The 17,154-nt window shown below is 42.8% G+C and overlaps 3 protein-coding genes across 4 annotated transcripts in view; all 3 read left to right on the top strand.

Annotated features, from left to right (window-relative positions):
• Positions 1-10,156, top strand: part of LOC126561503 (bifunctional heparan sulfate N-deacetylase/N-sulfotransferase) — a 120,536-nt gene extending 110,380 nt beyond the window's left edge. For both annotated transcript variants that reach the window (XM_050217694.1, XM_050217693.1), the window contains 3 exons: positions 7,685-9,533; positions 9,607-9,956; positions 10,029-10,156. In XM_050217694.1, coding sequence (XP_050073651.1) covers positions 7,685-9,533; positions 9,607-9,956; positions 10,029-10,131 — 2,302 coding nt within the window. In that variant the 3' untranslated portion in view covers positions 10,132-10,156. The remainder of the gene's footprint in view (positions 1-7,684; positions 9,534-9,606; positions 9,957-10,028) is intronic.
• The window catches only part of LOC126563082 (peptidoglycan-recognition protein SC2-like), a 260,445-nt gene that overhangs the window by 24,508 nt on the left and 218,783 nt on the right, over positions 1-17,154 (top strand). The gene's annotated exons all lie outside the window — the stretch shown is intronic.
• The window catches only part of LOC126562295 (calcium uniporter protein, mitochondrial), a 134,389-nt gene continuing 132,622 nt past the window's right edge, over positions 15,388-17,154 (top strand). Inside the window, exon 1 of the mRNA XM_050218754.1 lies at positions 15,388-15,528. Within this exon, the coding sequence (XP_050074711.1) occupies positions 15,388-15,528 (141 nt within the window). The remainder of the gene's footprint in view (positions 15,529-17,154) is intronic.

The following is a 17,154-nucleotide window of genomic DNA, read 5'->3' as shown; positions in this document are numbered from 1 at the left end:
TTATGAACTTTTATCGCAAATGAAGAAATGTGACGTGAAATAATTAATAATACTGAATTTTGTTACATAATTTAAAGCACTTAAAGTATAGTAATCAGCTTAATTTCTGACGCAATGCTGTATGTGTTGTTTAAATAATTAAAAAAAAAATATTTCACATTATCATTCCGCGGTATTTTATTCACATTAAAAGCTTTATACTCACAGTCCTTTTTATCACGCGCTCACTTAGTACCTGCTTGCTGCTAATAATGCATTTCGACCATCTGCTTCCGGTTGATTGCACAATTCTGGGGAACAAACATACTTTTGATTTGTTGATCCTGTTACGTTTCGCCCTTTTTTATGAACCATCGCATCTGAACTCGCCTCCGCTGATGACCAAACATCATCATCATAATGACCCCCCCCCCCCCCCCCGCCCCACACACACACACACACACACGCACAAATTCGCCCTATTTCTGATCCCCTCCTTTCACTGTGGTCCTGCTCCACACACGTTTATGCACGTTTACATCACTCAATTAAGCTGCGAACTGCATCAAACGAGGGCGGCACACAGATTTTACACTCCATTAAAAATATTGGATTGGATTTAATTTTTCATCCATCTCGGTCCGCCCTTCAGTGAGTCATGCTGGACGAATTGAACGCACGAGTTCACGAGCCTTCCTTTCTAGGAATCTGTTGGATGCCGGATCCCTTATTGATTGGATTTTAATTCCGGTACATCAAAATTGCGCTGGTCATCCTCGTACGAGCGAGAGAGGAAGAGAGAGAGAGAGAGAGAGAGAGAGAGAGAGAGAAATAGAGTATATCATAGTTAGCTTTTCTTTAGACCCTTTTAAATTACCGGAAAATGCGCTTTTTCCATAATTTAATTTATTATGCTTTTATCACACACTTTTGATCATAACATAGTTATGTAATTGAGTGTTGCTATATTTGAGTCAATAAACACATGACTTCATGAATATGTTTACTTGAAGTTAGATGGATCAATTTTACAATTTTGTAATGATTGATGTTTTGCTTTACTGAGCTTAGTGTAACTAAAATTGTTCACAAGCTCTCCAAAAATCAGTAAATTTCATAGTCTTCCATTTGAAACACCCACTGTAACATCACAATCATGTCTAAACAGCTAAATAAATATGTTTCTGTCTTCTCACCGAACGACAAGAAGCGTACCGATCGATAATAATGATAAGCACGCCAGTAATTGAATTGTTGGCCCCACAAACTCACTCTACCCGATCCACAAGGGGTTGGATGCAGCTGGGTGCATTAATGCAGTGGTTTTATGTCCAGCGGTACACGATCACACCACACAACACTTGCCATAACCTGGCAGGATGTCATTCAGGTTGCGTTGTAAAACATGGGTTCTGTTTTGTACTGCATCTCTTGCGCTTCCTTGCCCACATTCTGGTCGCTTCTATAATGGACCGTGCGGCGGAACGTGCTCTGTTTGTGTGTGTGTATGTGATGGGGTGCAAATTATGTACACTCTTCATACCATTTTATGGTGCAGCCAAGTTCAAGTCCCGCAAGATCGGACACGATTAATGGAACCGAAGAAGAGGAAAGATCATCAATCTTTCACCATTTGCCAAGCTTTGGAAGCTGCAAGGGCAAAAATTTAGAAAATACTGTTTTAAAAGTTACTAAAAACACACTTTACACATTTTCGCATTAGTTAAGTAAATTAAAATACTTTTTCTTACCATCAGAACAGCTTTCAAATATAGCTGCATGATGCACAATTTTCTTAGCCTTTTCCTTGGTTCGTGATGAATGTAGCAGCTCACTTAATGCTGGCTCGTTGGCACTCAAGACATTGATAACCTAGAAAAACGAGTAAGCATACATGGGTGTGTTTAGTGAAACATATATTTCCTATTTTGTCGCCCCAAACCGCCTTGTCACAAACGCACAACCAGTGGTAAGGCATACCATTTGGCAAGAAACTGTTGCCTGGTAACCCTTCATCTTATGTCGTCCGTACAATGCTCTTTTCTTTCTTAAGCTGCCGGACATCGTTTGTCTTTTCTCTAGTGGCAAAACCCCTTACACACGAAACGCACCACAACGGCGACAATAGCACGCAGACATTACAGCGACCGGCAGAATAGTCCGGGCCTTCGTTTCGTGAGTGTTTATAGATATGTATCAAGACCATGTTCGGTGCTTTTTATGTGCCGAAGCCACTACGAAGCAACGTGGTGAAGTTGAAGCAAAATGGTGACGTGAAAAATGATACGCTTGCTAGTTTTTAGAAGGCGTCAAGAAGCTTTCGTTCACTCGGTTTGCAACAGTTTCGCTGCAGAAACGCGTAGAATGTAGTTGTTTAATGTTGGTTATTTGTTTTGCTGTATTATTAATCCTTCCCTCTGATTGATGACTATTTGGCAAACATTGCTGCTTTGCGTATGTATGTTATGTACGTGCTATGTGTTAGAAGGAGCCGTGCTAAAAATCGAATCATGATCGTTATGTTTTTCTTTCATACTAAAACTAAAAATACTAAAACTTTAACAAATTATTTGTTATCAAAAATACTTAGATTGTTGCCCTCACCTAAAACATGAATAGGCCAGGGTCACGAAAGCTGAGAAAATGTTGATAAATATGTCAAGTGTCATAAACAATTTCTCAACAGCTTTTCTCGCGGCCAACACATCAAGCTACACATAAACAAGCCGTTCTCGAGCAAACGCCAAAATTTGTCAACTATATTCTTAATTTTCCTCGTAGATTTTCTACGGGAATTTTTTTTTTTCTCAAAAGCTCAGAAGCTCAGTCTTGAGAAGGTTATCATGGTTTTATCAGCTCCCTGAGCCTAATAGCATTCAATAACCTAAACATGGTGGTCTGGTGGTAAGGCGACAATGACGCCAGTCTTTGAACACGGCAGGATCGGTGTTCAAGTCACATACGGAGCGTTCTCCCGTAGCCATTAAATGGCCGGCGTGATCTATTTTAGATCCAACAATAATTAGATGTTGATTGTTTAAATTGTTCTGTCAAAATCACTAATTGTTTTTGAACACGGAAACACTTATTGTATGATCTAAGATACACTTTAAAGTTCTTTCCCCTCTATTATACAGTGCGTATGGTTTGGACATCATCAAAATTGTTGCTGTGCACAACGGATGAACCAGCATCTAATTGTGAATGTACTAATCTAACTTTAGTTCGGAATTCATCACAACTGATCGATTGCGAGGAATTTTGATCCATGAATATAAAAAAGATCTTCATATGAAGTGTGGTAACATTGAGTAAAATCAATTTTATTTTTATTTTTTGAAATCTTGAGGCCATTCTCTCGGATTTTTATCGACTAAAACCTCCTCGAGCCTCGAGTTGGTAATGGTTACCAACGAGGTTATTACATTAAAAATGACTGAAATTACTTTTTTTTGCTATGAGCAACACTTCACGGCATCGTACTGACAATTTAGCGAGGGTTTTCAGGCTATGGTATGAAGTCAGGGTCTCTATGAATTAATACCTTTTTTGTTTTTGGTAATTCGTCGCTGCTGCTAGTAAGGATCATCCTGATCGTCTATGTTTCTTCTTATTCTTCTTGGCTTAACGACCTCCAAGGTCATGCCGGCCATCAGATGGCTTACTAGACTCTCCGATACCACGTAGTTGGATAGTCAGTCCTGACTACGGGGGGACGGTCCGGATGGGATTTGAACTCCGTTCCTGACGTATGAAGACCACTGCCGTTATCGCCTGCAACACCGGGTCGCCACTCTCGTCTATCTCTATACTATAGTACTGATTCGACTGGAGAATATCAGGGCTATGATGATCGTGATGGTCATCACTTCGCCAACCTAAATATTCATGAGACGTCCCGGAACGATGAATCGAGGAGCACTCGAACATCAAATACTCATGCGTCTCTCTGGACAGTAGGGACAGTCTTCTTCTTCTTCTTGGCTTAACGAGCTTCTAAAAGGTCACGCCGGCCTTCGAGTGGCTTACTAGACTTGCCGACAACCACGTAAAGTTGGATAGTCAGTCCACACTACGGGGAGACGCGGATGGGATTTGAACCCCGGGTCCTGCCGTTGGAAGACCGACGCCGCTGTCATCCACTCCAACGGGCCGCCCTCGGGACAGTGTGCTTTCGGAATAAGTTTCAATCGCTTGTAGTGATCTTGGATGAAGTCGTGTTTTGTAATTAATTGCGTTGTGAGGAACTCGACTTCTTCAAAACGCCGAGATGTCCTACATTCCACCTCTAACACGAACTGATTCTTTCCTAAACATTTTATTTGCCCACATGTTTTTCCGCCCACTTTTCACATTTTCTTTATGAAAACTTTCGTTCATCGGTAAAAGTTTTAATTTCCTTGATCCCGTACCCTTTGTTCACTGATAAAATCTGTCAAATCACTGTTGAAGACTGTTTTGAAGACAGTGAAATGAACGCTAACCCAAACCAACCGTCTCCCAAACTCACTACCGCACCACAAGAAATTCAAAAGGTTACTCGAGTTGGCAAACAAAAAAAACCTTCATCCCCACCGGGACCACTTTTGTTTGCCCTTTTGCGCGGGCACAGAGCGAGGTGTGATTAATTACGAACTACTTAATTAACATAAATCTACCACCCTGTCCCTCGCTCGCCCGGAGAGAAAGCTTGCATTTGCACGCATTTCTATAAAGTACTGAGTACTATGTTCAGCTTCAGCTTTACTTCTAGCAATATCATCATTCCTGCTTGCATTCATCCTTTTTCCTGCCGCGTTTCTAGGATGTCTCATCTCCCTGTACGACGCGCAAAGCTTTTGCGTTCGTATCCTCCCGAGACATGAATTTCACTTTTAGCTGCATTACCCACCGTCTTTGTCGTCTCCGGTGGAAAACTGATCCAACTCTGGCAGTGGTACAAGGTGCTAGGGTTGGGTGGTGTGAAAATTGTGTCCAAAGGAAGAATTTCCCTCCCGCGAAGAAGGGGGAGAGCATGGAGCAATTGTAGCGAACAGGGAAGGAAGGGAAGCTTTTTAGTGATGAAAAAAGGCGCCAACGCGCGAGCACTCAATTAGCATAATAATAAATCAAAACTTTCCCAATGACAACACCTCCATGCCACCTGCTCCAACCACCACCCACCATCCCTGGCGATAGAACTTTCCCAGCTGATACTACTAGTTTTATAGTTTTTTGTCTCTGTCTCACTGACTCTCGCTCTCTCTCTCTCTCTCTCTCTCTCTCCCTCTCTCTCTCGGTCTATCTCGTCCTCCCTCGCCAAGCTTCCTTTTATTGTGCTGCTTTCCTTTCCACCCAAATGTCCTTGCGGAAATGATGGGTGGATGCGATGAATGTGTGTCGGTAAGCAATCATTAGGATGAATAGCCCCAGCACAGCAACCGGGCTGACCGGGCTCAACTGCTGACCATCGGTCGGCGCGCGCCGTGCACGATGCCTCTCTTGTTCGACATAAAAAGCGTCTTTATTACCGTGATGTATAACATGCACTTTTGTAGCCGTCGCATTAATTTGCCGTCCGTCCTTTCAGGCCCGTTTACGATGGTCGTGTGTTTTAATGCGCGGTTTCACCTTTTTACACCGTTATCATGGTACCGAAAATAGATTTTATGGCAATTTTACTAGCAGTTACTTCATTGCACGCAAACGCATTATATCGTTCTGTTTTCAACTCTTCCAAACGTGTTTGTTTTATGTTGTTCTGCTATATTCGCTTTTGAAGTTGTTTCGTTCTGAGGGTTTTCGCTTGTGTTTACTTTTAATATTTTTATCCTTTTAGTTTTTTGGTTTACATTTTATTCTGTTTTTTTATTATTTTGATTTCATGTTTATACGATTCGTTTCGATTCATGAAATCGTTTTTTTTTGTTTTTCTATGATCACTTACATGTTTATTGTTTATTTATATTTTTGTCTAGGTATATGCATAAATATTTATTTGCATAAAATATTCCATGAATTGCACTACCTTTACCCTCTACACTGAATTTTATGCCTTCTTCAAACTTATAATGTATGCTGCCAAAGCTTCAGTGCTATTCCTCCGACGGGTTACCAGTAGTAGTTCGTAAACGATTTTAAATGTATTTAGAGAGTGCTTACTTTCCCGAATACAAATGAGCGCCCGGCATGCACTCGTACGCAGTTAATCTTGGCCAGGATTTATGAGATGCTTCCGCCCATATGAATTTTCCCCGCTTTCCTATTTCGTCCTCCTCGAAAAAGCATTGGATGAGGGTTCGGTCTTCTGCCTGTGGTCAGAATTATGGTCAACCAATGGCCTCCGAGATTTGCCGCTTTCCCAGCGTTTACTACTATTCCCTATGGTTTGGACGGATGCGACAGCTCGTGGGCTGTCTGGAACGGAACAATTCGCTCAGTCCAAAAGCAGAGCAAGAGAAGAGCTTCGCTATTCCACTGGGCAAACAATGTTGACTTCCGTGCGTTGAAATGGCATACGACACGACGTTACGCTGCACGGCACTGAATCATCTTCCCGTGTGGCATTGGGCAACTGGCCAGCAGGGCGTAAGAGCGAAGACGAACACGAACACGGAGCAGACATTTTAATATACCAGTCCAAGCGATATAATTTGCAAAAGCGAAGGAAAACTTCTCGTCCAGCTGGGCGGCAAGTCCCCAGGATGATGCTCGTTTGGCCCGGCATGCCGAAATCTCGACAAGGACACATGTGCAAAAATAGGTATCCTGGTGAATTAATTGTGCATTTTGGTGGTAGGCCAACCCCGGCGGCAAATGCTCAAGATGCGTCAAAGTGAACATGACGCACACGGAAGCAGCGTTCCGGCGAAGATTATGCTTGGGCCCGGCGTATACCCGTCTCAAGATTGTCTTGTCAGGAACCGCAAAAGGGATGACAGCCGGAAAGTAATTTTGAGATGGGCATTCGTTGAAAGTGTCATTAATATGGGCGGATGGAAAATTCTTCACCTTTCGTCCCTCTGTCTCTCTTCCTTGCCGACCGCACCATTCGCACCGCAGAACGTTGGTTTTCATCTGCATATCTCTATCTAGCCGACGGTTCGGCTTAAAATACGAACTGACCATACGAATGAAGATTAATATGTTTTGTGTCTTTCGATTATGGTGAAGGGAAGGAGCGCGGCTGATGATATAAATCATATTCCAAGCCACTCACCATTCAGTTGATAACAGGGCTGGTGGTGAATTATCGTGTCACAGCAGTCGCAAACAATCGTCGACCACTGTCAAGCGCTCGTTTCTCTGCGCTGATTTTAGACATCAACTGGTGCTTAATGACGATTGAACTAATGGAAATTTATAAATAAAATGAGTATTTTAAATGAAGATTAATCGAGAATTTGCTATTGCGGTAGAGCATACTGTTCGTGGAAATGAAAATAAATATTAATTACTATGATATTTTGCTCAGAAAATAGATATTGTTTCGAATTAATAAGCTCGAGCTGGACGTGAGCAGATCATGTGCCTTATGGCGAGTTGTTTTCGTTGCCGTAATCACTGATATGACGGTTCCAGAAAACTGCTTAATTTCTCTTCTAAATTGGACTTTTGTCCAAATGTTTTATTTGATGTACAATATTAAAGTTCTATACTTTTTCAACAAAACCATTCTTCCCATCATTATACTAATACAATTCCCTTTTTTCTATTTCCTTCTCAGGTACAAAGTAGAAGTAGCCGGCAAAAGTCTCCCGGTGTTAACAAACCAAGACAAGGGCCGGTACGGTGTGATCGTGTTCGAAAATTTGGACAAATATCTTAACATGGACAACTGGAACCGGCAGCTGCTGGACAAATACTGCCGCGACTACTCGGTCGGCATCATTGGCTTCGTGAGCCCGAGCGAAGAAACGCTAGTCGGCGCACAGCTGCGCGGTTTCCCTCTGTATGTGCATACGAATCTGCGGTTACGGGATGCGAGCCTGAATCCTGGTTCACCCATCCTTCGGTTAACGCGTGCCGGCGATACTGCGTGGGGACCACTGCCCGGCAACGATTGGGCCATATTTCAGCACAATCACAGCGGTTACGAACCGCTCGAGTGGGCACAGAAGAATGTTATGGACTACCCGACCGATGGTGTTGCACAGCCACCGTTGGCAACCGTGCTGCAGGACCACGGTCAGCAGGATGGCATCCAGCGAATATTGTTCGGATCGGGGTTGAAGTTTTGGCTGCATCGATTACTGTTTCTTGATTCGCTTTCCTACCTTAGCCACGGACAGCTAAGCTTAAACTTGGAACGACGAATTTTGATTGACATTGATGATATCTTCGTCGGTGAGAAAGGAACGCGACTAAAACCGGACGATGTGCACGCACTGATAGCGACCCAGAATCGTATCGAAGAGATGGTTCCAGGATTTCGGTTTAATTTGGGCTTCTCGGGGAAGTATTTCCATCACGGGACGCACGAAGAAAATCTGGGCGATGATATGCTGCTGCGTAATGTGGCACAGTTTAACTGGTTCTCGCACATGTGGAACCATCAGCAGCCCCATCTGTACGATAACGTGACGCAGCTCATGAACGATATGATACTGAACAAGGACTTTGCTAAGGAGCATGGCATACCGACGGATTCGGGGTACTCGGTGTCACCGCATCACTCGGGTGTTTATCCAGCACACGAATTGCTCTACACCGCGTGGAAGAAGGTTTGGAACATTAAAGTAACGTCGACCGAAGAGTACCCACATCTTCGACCGGCTCGCTTACGGCGTGGTTTTATTCACCGTAACATTATGGTACTGCCACGGCAAACTTGTGGCCTGTTTACGCACACAATCTGCATCGATAGCTATCCCGGTGGGCGGGATAAGCTGGACGAATCGATCCGTGGCGGAGAACTGTTTCAAACGATCGTGTACAATCCGATCAACATCTTCATGACGCATATGTCTAATTACGGCAATGATCGGTTAGCGTTGTATACGTTCGAGTCGGTAATTAAATTCTTGCGCTGCTGGACCAACCTGAAGTTGACGTCCGTACCACCACTACAACTGGGCGAACTGTACTTTAAGCTACATCCGGAGGAGAGGGATCCTATTTGGGGAAATCCTGCCGATGATCCACGCCACGCTAAAATCTGGGCCGGTAACAAACGACGCACTACACTGCCGAAATTGCTAGGACTTGGGCCACAGAAAACGGGCTCGACGGCGTTTTATACGTTTCTGAGCATGCATCCCGCTGTCGCAAGCAATCTTCCCAATTCGGACACATTTGAGGAGATTCAGTTTTTCAACGGCAACAACTATTACCGGGGTTTGGATTGGTATTTGAACTTTTTCCCGCTCCAACCGAACGATACGGACGATAAGTTTATGTTTGAAAAGTCGGCCACTTATTTCGACGGGGAGCTGGTACCGAAACGAGCCCACGCGTTGCTACCAAAGGCGCAGCTAGTAACCATACTGATATCACCGGCCAAGCGAGCCTACTCATGGTATCAACACATTAAAGCACACGGAGATCCGATAGCGAACAACTACAGCTTCTATCAGGTTTGCATTGTTGGACTAATCAGGTTCGCTGAGGATTAAATATTAATTGTAACTCTGTTGTTCCGTCTTCCAGGTCATTACTGCAACCGAAGCTGAACCGAAAGCGTTGCGTGATTTGCGCAACCGTTGTCTCAATCCGGGCAAATACTCACAGCATCTCGAACGATGGCTCGCCTGCTATCCACAGCAGCAGCTGTACATTATCGATGGCGAACAGCTCAAATCGAACCCGGTGGCGGTGATGAACGATTTGCAGCGCTTCCTTAAGCTGCCCCCATTCGATTACAGCCGCCATTTGCGCTTCGACAATAAGAAGGGTTTCTACTGCCAGGTGGTGTCCGATAATCGGAACAAGTGTCTCGGCAAATCGAAAGGTCGCCAGTACCCGCCGATGGACGATCGGAGTGCCAAAATGTTGCAAAAGTAAGTAAAGCGGCGAATTGGAAAGCAATAATCCTGTGAGCTAATGACGATCCTTGCTTTACTTTATTTTAGGTACTATCGCATTCATAATCAGGCACTGGTGAAGCTGCTGAAGAAGCTAGGCTCACGCCCAATCCCTCAGTGGCTCAAGGAGGACCTATCGGTGACGTCTTAACGAACGGTCTGATGATGCCGACATGATGCTTAAGGAAGACGATCGAGCGCGTTTGTGTATTCCACACCAGTTAGTTTAACGGAGGCATGTTGGTGGGATCTTGTGCGGGTATAAAGCGGGTAAATGAGATAAAACAGACAGTTGTAAGGCAGCAGCAGCATTCATTAAGCATACTAACTGTACAGCTTGTAAAAAGTACCACATGGATGGGCACATGGCCATATCCCTAGCAAGAGATACACTACTAATGCGTAAGGTTTTAGAGGTTTAGAGGAAAAGTTAGTCGCCGAGCTAAGTCAGCCAGTCAGATATTTCCCGCTGTCCATGAACCGCTGTGATTTGAGGAAAATGTATCATAATTTACTAGTATTACATGGGGTTCCTTCGTTAGGATTATGTTTTTTTGTGGGCATATGTAAATCGAGCTGATCTAGCGACATGCCATATCGTGCTCTCATGTTGGTTTCTTTGCGTGCCGTTTAAGAGAGCATAAAACATTATTTTCATTTTGAAAATCCATTCCGTTTTGGGAGAAATTTCCAATAAGGGAAGGAAAGGATACATTAGTTTCTAAAACCGATACCTCAATCAGTTCTGTAGTTTGGCAGCAATAGCAACTCATTCGCAGCTAGATATGTGAGTTAGTGTTTATTTAATCAGTTACAGTTACACGATATCATGTTTTGCTGTGTAAGCAGCTAAGAACTGATACCGGACGAAGATCGGAAGTTGAAGCGATGAAAATGCAGAGTACTGAAGAAACGATGCAGCCATCTAGCCATAACTACGCATGTAAGTGATATTATTATTTTTCCTTTTTTCCTTTTTTAATCATTTAACTCCACTCGTTAGTACAACAAGAAGAGGTGATGTTAATGCGACACCTACACTAACATACCAATTAAAATCGATGGCAACTGTTTATTCAACAAGTGTTTAATTTAAATGTAAAAATAGATACAAATAGATGCTCGATATTTTAACTGTTAATGAGATGCAAAGAGGAGAAAAACCAACGCCCGAGCAAAAAAAAAAAGCCAGTACTTACAGCAATTACGGGGCGTGGTACGTAGCTCACAGTTTTGTTTTCATAATTTAAACGCGTACTTACTTAACTATTTTATTTGCAAAGCATCGTGAAACAACCGTAACTGTGGCGTGCGGCCGGTCGTTTACGATCAATGGAGTTTTGAACAGTGTTGTAATACAAACTTAGCTTGTGAAACGAAATATTAACAACAAAGCTATCAATTAACTTTTCACGTGTAAAGGGAAGGGAAAATTAGAAAGGATTAAGAAGCAAACCAAAAAGCGAAGTTTATGAAAGCGGCAACACAAATTACAAATTGAAACCCGAAAGCAAATTATTAACATATCGAAAAACTGACAAAAGAGAAACGTAGCGAGAAAGAAAGAGAGAGAAAGTGTATAAGCGAAACAAGAAAAAAGTAAAAGTTGTAGATTAATTGCAACAGACAGCAGTTTGAGAATTAATTAAGTTTTGGTGGAGTAAAAACAAAATAGTTTCTTTCTCGACTGGCAAAGGATAAATAAGTTTTGCAATCTTTTGTGCGTTTCAACCAACTTAAGTAGTAACTTACTCGAGAGGTTTAATTGCGTGTGTCATCTTTTTCGCAAGTGTACTAAAAGTATTGCATGAAAACAAAGCTAAACAGAACAATAACTTGTATTCTGTGTTTTCGAACGTTGCTGGGGCAGTGTAAAGTACTAGATAGGATCAAAAGAAAGTGCTGGCTGGTGAGAGAAGGCCCGAAGCCTACGCAACGATACGGAAATTGCAAAACACGGGCACTAGGAATAATAAGTGAATTGGAATAATTGCGCATTGATTAAAATAACCATCTCGTTGCAGCTAAAAGTACTCCGTGCGCCACGGTGCGTGTATTAAAGCAGCTTGTACATATAAGGCAGTTTCTGGATTAGGACAGAACCCTATGTCTATGTGGTCATTTCGCAATCAGGCAAAGAGCATGCACCCCAAAGGTGGTGAGGGTGTTGTAGCGTGTAATAAGTCCAAAAATCAGTTCATCAAATCGTGCACGAGCGCTAGTGCGAGGAAATACATGCGACACAAAATTATCACAGCGTTCAAGTTCGGCTGACTTGAAATAAAAAATCTTGTCATAATCCCTTCAGTGTTTCAAACGGGATGAAGACACATAATTGCGAATGAAACAGAAAAGAAGCATTTGTTTTTGTGTGTTTTGTATTTAGAAGGGTTTTACATGAAAGAAATTGTATAGGATTACTGTTTCCTGAGCTGTTCTTATTTATTTTGTAAAATTTATCTTAAATTTATTAGTTAGTACGATAGATTTAGAAATCCACGTGGAAAAGTTTAAATTTCAAAACACGCTTGAAAGATGAAACATTTCGGTGTGAAATATTTCTTTCCAAAATGAAATAATTCCAAGAATTTTGTAAATATTAAGGAATGATTTCTTTTTAAAACCTGGGCATTTATTTGAATAGAAAAGGCGAGCAACGAATATCCTTTCACACAAACAGGAAAGAATCGTTTGATGGTATTTAATTGTATCAATGTAACTTTTCGAATTTTGAATCGAATTTAGCAACATTTTTTTATGATTGCCTTGCACAAGCAGCTCGAATACTGACAGCAAGAAAAAATAAAATGCCATTTTCTAGTATAAATTTAAATTTTTGCTCTAAGAGGCACAAATAAGTTAAAGCAAACGAAGGTAAGTTATTAACTAGCTCGAAATGTAGCATAGGGGATCTTGTTTTTGTTAAGTAAAACAGAAATTATTTCTCTACTAGAAGAGCCCTGAGTCATCTTATTTTCCTCTAAATTATCATATAAATTTCCCAACAAAACAACCTATTCAAAAAATACACCTGCAAATCCCTGACCTATTCACTTGCAAGCCAGCACCGCGCGGTAGAAATCTTGCACGCAAACTTCCCGGCTGTCTTCGCTTGACATTCACGTGGTGCATCGCGGTACCATCCCTAGCAACGGACCGGAACATTCGTTCCTCGTTGCGTATGCGCTCGAACAGGTGGAGTAAACGGGAAGGCACGAACAAGTGTCTGCACCGGTACGGTTCGCGATGAAACGAGATGCAAACACCAAAACCATCGCTATAAAGGCAGCAGCACACATTTTTGCTCATTGTTTCTTTCTCTCTCTCTCTCTCTCTCTCTCGTGGATGCGTGTGAATCGAGCTCGGCATGCGTTCGGGAAATTTTATTTAGCTGATCAGCTCCAACACGAACAGTTCGCGCTGTGCCGTTGTGCTGCGGAAAAGAAAAGGTCGTCCACTTGTCGGGCTGTGATTTTCCTTAAAGAAAATAGCATTGAGCAAAGCAACAAAAAAAAAAAAAAAAACACACTAAACCGGCCCACACATACACGCACTCTGTGTTCTGTGTCATCTTTCCGTGTATCTTTGTTCCGTAACCCGGGTGTTTTTGGTGAGCTCCGCCGCGTTCCAGCGGCAGCTGTGAGTGTGTGTGGTTGTGCAAATGTGCGTATGAAACGAATGGCATAGTGCTGAAAAATAAACCCCTTCTGCAGTGTCTCGTGGTGTGTTTTCTGTGCAATTCCAGCGTGTGAGTCATTTGTGTGTGGGGCCGTGTCTATCGCTCACATCCACTGCCCCAAAAGTTGTGTGACAGAATCGCATGTATTTCTAGTGGTTGTGTGTTGTGTCCGTGGTCTGGGCGTCTGCTTGACGGTCTTGCAAAGGCATGTGTGTTAAATCCCCATTCCACAGGAACAGCATCCAGCGAGGCGGTTTTTGGGCTTGACCCTGAGTTTTCTTGCCCGGGAATGAAGGAAAAAAACACGCCGGTCTGGATGTTGGCCGCTGGGTGGAACACTTTGCCAATGGCTACTACCGGAAAATAAGAGCTAAATAGAAATAGTTTCTTCGTACCAGCTGCATGTGTTGCAATAATGAATAATAGTAGGCTATGCCATCCTTAATGTGCGTGTGCCCGCCAGATCGATCCGAAATCAAGGGAAACAAAATCGTTTCCCGTTAAACCGTCGACATCGAGCTGCCTGTCTCTGCCGGTTTGGAGGCATACTTTGCCGGACCGGTTTTTGGGGAGTCTGGGCGTGTATTTGTGTGCTGGCCCCACACAAAAAGGGAAGCAGTGCGCGCGCGATCATTGGCCCCAAAAATAAAACACAACGCACGGAGAACGCCCGACCGCAGCTCGCGATCATCGCGATTGTGTGCCTGTTTGTGTGCATGCATCAATATGTGAAGATGGTGTGCCAAAATGTGTCCCTTGATTTCCGGCATGCACCCGGTTATGGCAAGCAGTTCGCCGAGTGCGTGTGTGTTTTTCTTTAAACGCAGAACCACCTTCGCCTGGAGCACTAAGCGGTCCATTTAGTGAGAAGCTAAAGAGAGAAAGAAAGAGAGAGAGTGAGTGAAGAAAAAAACGTGCGTAGCTAACAAAACGGAAGGTCAAAAGAGAGTGAAAGAGAGAGAGAGAGAGCGTTTGGAGAGGAGTCGAGCGATAACGTTCCAAAATTTGTGCAACACAATTTTGTTTGTTTGTTTGAAGGAAGGTTATTTGTTTTATACAAGAGCCATTGCACTAATACAGTGACCTCGATTGGTGTGTAAATATTATTATTACTATTGTGCTAATTAGTTGCTTTATTTGAGGATCGACATCTCAATACATAATGGAAGTGAGAAAATAACCACAACAACAAGAAAAACCAGCTCTGCGAGCTACTGTGATGTGATTTTTCTCCACATTCCAATGTACCGGAATACAAGCGAAAGAGTGCACATAGCGTGCACATGGTGTTGTTGTTTATCCACCGCAGAGTATGCGTTTCTTTGGATCTCTGTTGTTATCTTTATGTTTATCTCGCTCTTTTTTTTTTAAAGCCCCACAGTGTGTACGTATGTTAGTGTGTGTGTGTGCGCGAGTGTGTTTGCATAGTGCAATTTTAAAGTGCAGGTGCATTTAACCAGTGTGAAGTGCGTGTATTTCGATCTGGCTTGCGAGTACCCGCGTGTGTGTGTTAATCGGTTATCACAGTGTGTTTATGTTTCGTTTTTTTATTTAATTTGTTAATTTTGGTTTGCTACAAAAAAAGTGTGTTAAAATTTGCATTCTTGCTTTTTCCGGTCAAACGTTTCGGGTTGTTGTGTGAGTTTTTGCGTTGCGCGTGTTCGAGATCCGGGTGATATTCGTTTTGTGGTAAAAAGTAGCCCCCTAAAGAAGGTGCAAGGAAAAGCGATGGCAGCACCGAAGGTGGCATCTAATGTGGCGTCTCTGTTCACCTGCCACAAGCTGTTCGCTGTGCGACCGGGTGGACACAGTGCAGGTGGACTGGCCGCGTTTATCGACACCTTAGCTAGGAATCAATCGATGCGACGGGTAAGTTTATTTTTTTTATCATAAAATGTAAGATAGGATACGGAAATCTTTACGATTTTCACTAAATTTATAGTAAAACATAAATTAGTTTAATGATAAAATTAAAAAATAGTGGTAAAAATGGGAAGAAGAGGCTCTCCGACCTTAATCTTATGCTATTTGCTTCTAGAATCGACAGTTTTGCTCTTCAGATCATGTGTCGTTTGGTGTCAAGGTAATGGCATAACCAAATTCTCACCTGCAAAATATTTCTTAACACTCTCCTCTTGAACTTTGAAAACAGTTGAAAATCCTTTAAAACTTCCATACACTACATGAATCTCGTAATAAAAATCTGAAAAGCAATAGGATAAGCCAACAGGGAAAAATATTTGCAGGAAATATAAAAATCTTAAAAAGGAGCAGCATTACACCTGGCCTTGCCTTCCTTAAAAAGAAAATGACTCGTGAAATAAGCTTTCATTCTACTTCTATTACCACGAAAATAAATAACAATAAATAAATGCATAATATTTCACTGGGACAATCCAGTGGCTGAGGTTATATCGGCGCCGATCTTCACAGGACATGACAAGGTATCTTATCTTGATGGACCGTTCCTCTTGAAGTTCTATAGAACTTTGCTTATATTATTGAAACTGAAGGGCGGTCCGATGGACTGTTGACACGGCCAAGAATCTTATCCTAACAGGACCCCGTAGTGAGGACTGACTATCCAAATATGTGGTATCAGCAAGTCTAGTAGACGGGTCGACATGATAAATCAAGTTCTCAAGCCGAGAGGATAACTTATATTGACCCCTTGAAGATCTCTTAAGCTTCTATTAGAAGCTTTAGAGATTATTTATATTAAACCTAAATTGTAAATCTGACTTAACTTAGTTAGGCCGTAGTAGGCACGATCCCCCCGAACAATGCGTCTCCGGACTTCAACGCTGACATCGTTATCCGAAGTTTCGACAGTCCCAAGATAGCAGAACTCCTCTACCACCTCGAGGTTGTCGCCGTCGACTAACACGCTTCTTCCCACTCGGGCTCTATCACGAACAGAGCCTCCGGCAAGCAGGTATTTCGTCTTCGTCCAAGAAATTGAAGCCTTGTTGAAGTGACTTTGCATTTTTTCTTAAATGGTTTCTTTTATTAGACCAAATGAAGGACCTTCGAAGTAATCCCCTTCCGATGCAATGCACCTCTGTTCTCACTCCTCGAAGCAAGGTGGAAAACGCGGATCCTGGGATGTCCTTTAGTTCCGCCGTCGCTGCGGCTTCTATCTCCTCGATAGTGTCAAAACGGTGTCCCCGAAGTGGCCGTTTTAGCTTGTTGAACAGCCAGAAGTCGGCTGGTCTTAAATCTGACGAATACGGCTGTTGCGGAACAATATGGGTGCCAGGTGTTGCGAAAAACTACCTCAAAGTGAGGGCACCAGGCGAGACTGCACCCGCTTCAACCCCAAAACATCTTTCAGGATAGTGTGGACCGAGGCTTTGGAAATCCCAACACTTTCCGAAAGGTCTCGTATCGTCGACCGACGATTTTTGACCACCAAATCCTTGATTTAGATGACGTGGGCGTCGTCGATCGAGGTGGATGGTCGTCTTCGACCTTCTCACGGCTATTCTTGAAATC

Source organism: Anopheles maculipalpis, chromosome 3RL, assembly GCF_943734695.1.
Source record: "Anopheles maculipalpis chromosome 3RL, idAnoMacuDA_375_x, whole genome shotgun sequence".
In the NCBI taxonomy this organism is placed as follows: domain Eukaryota; kingdom Metazoa; phylum Arthropoda; class Insecta; order Diptera; family Culicidae; genus Anopheles; species Anopheles maculipalpis.
This window is presented reverse-complemented; position numbering and strand designations above follow the sequence as displayed.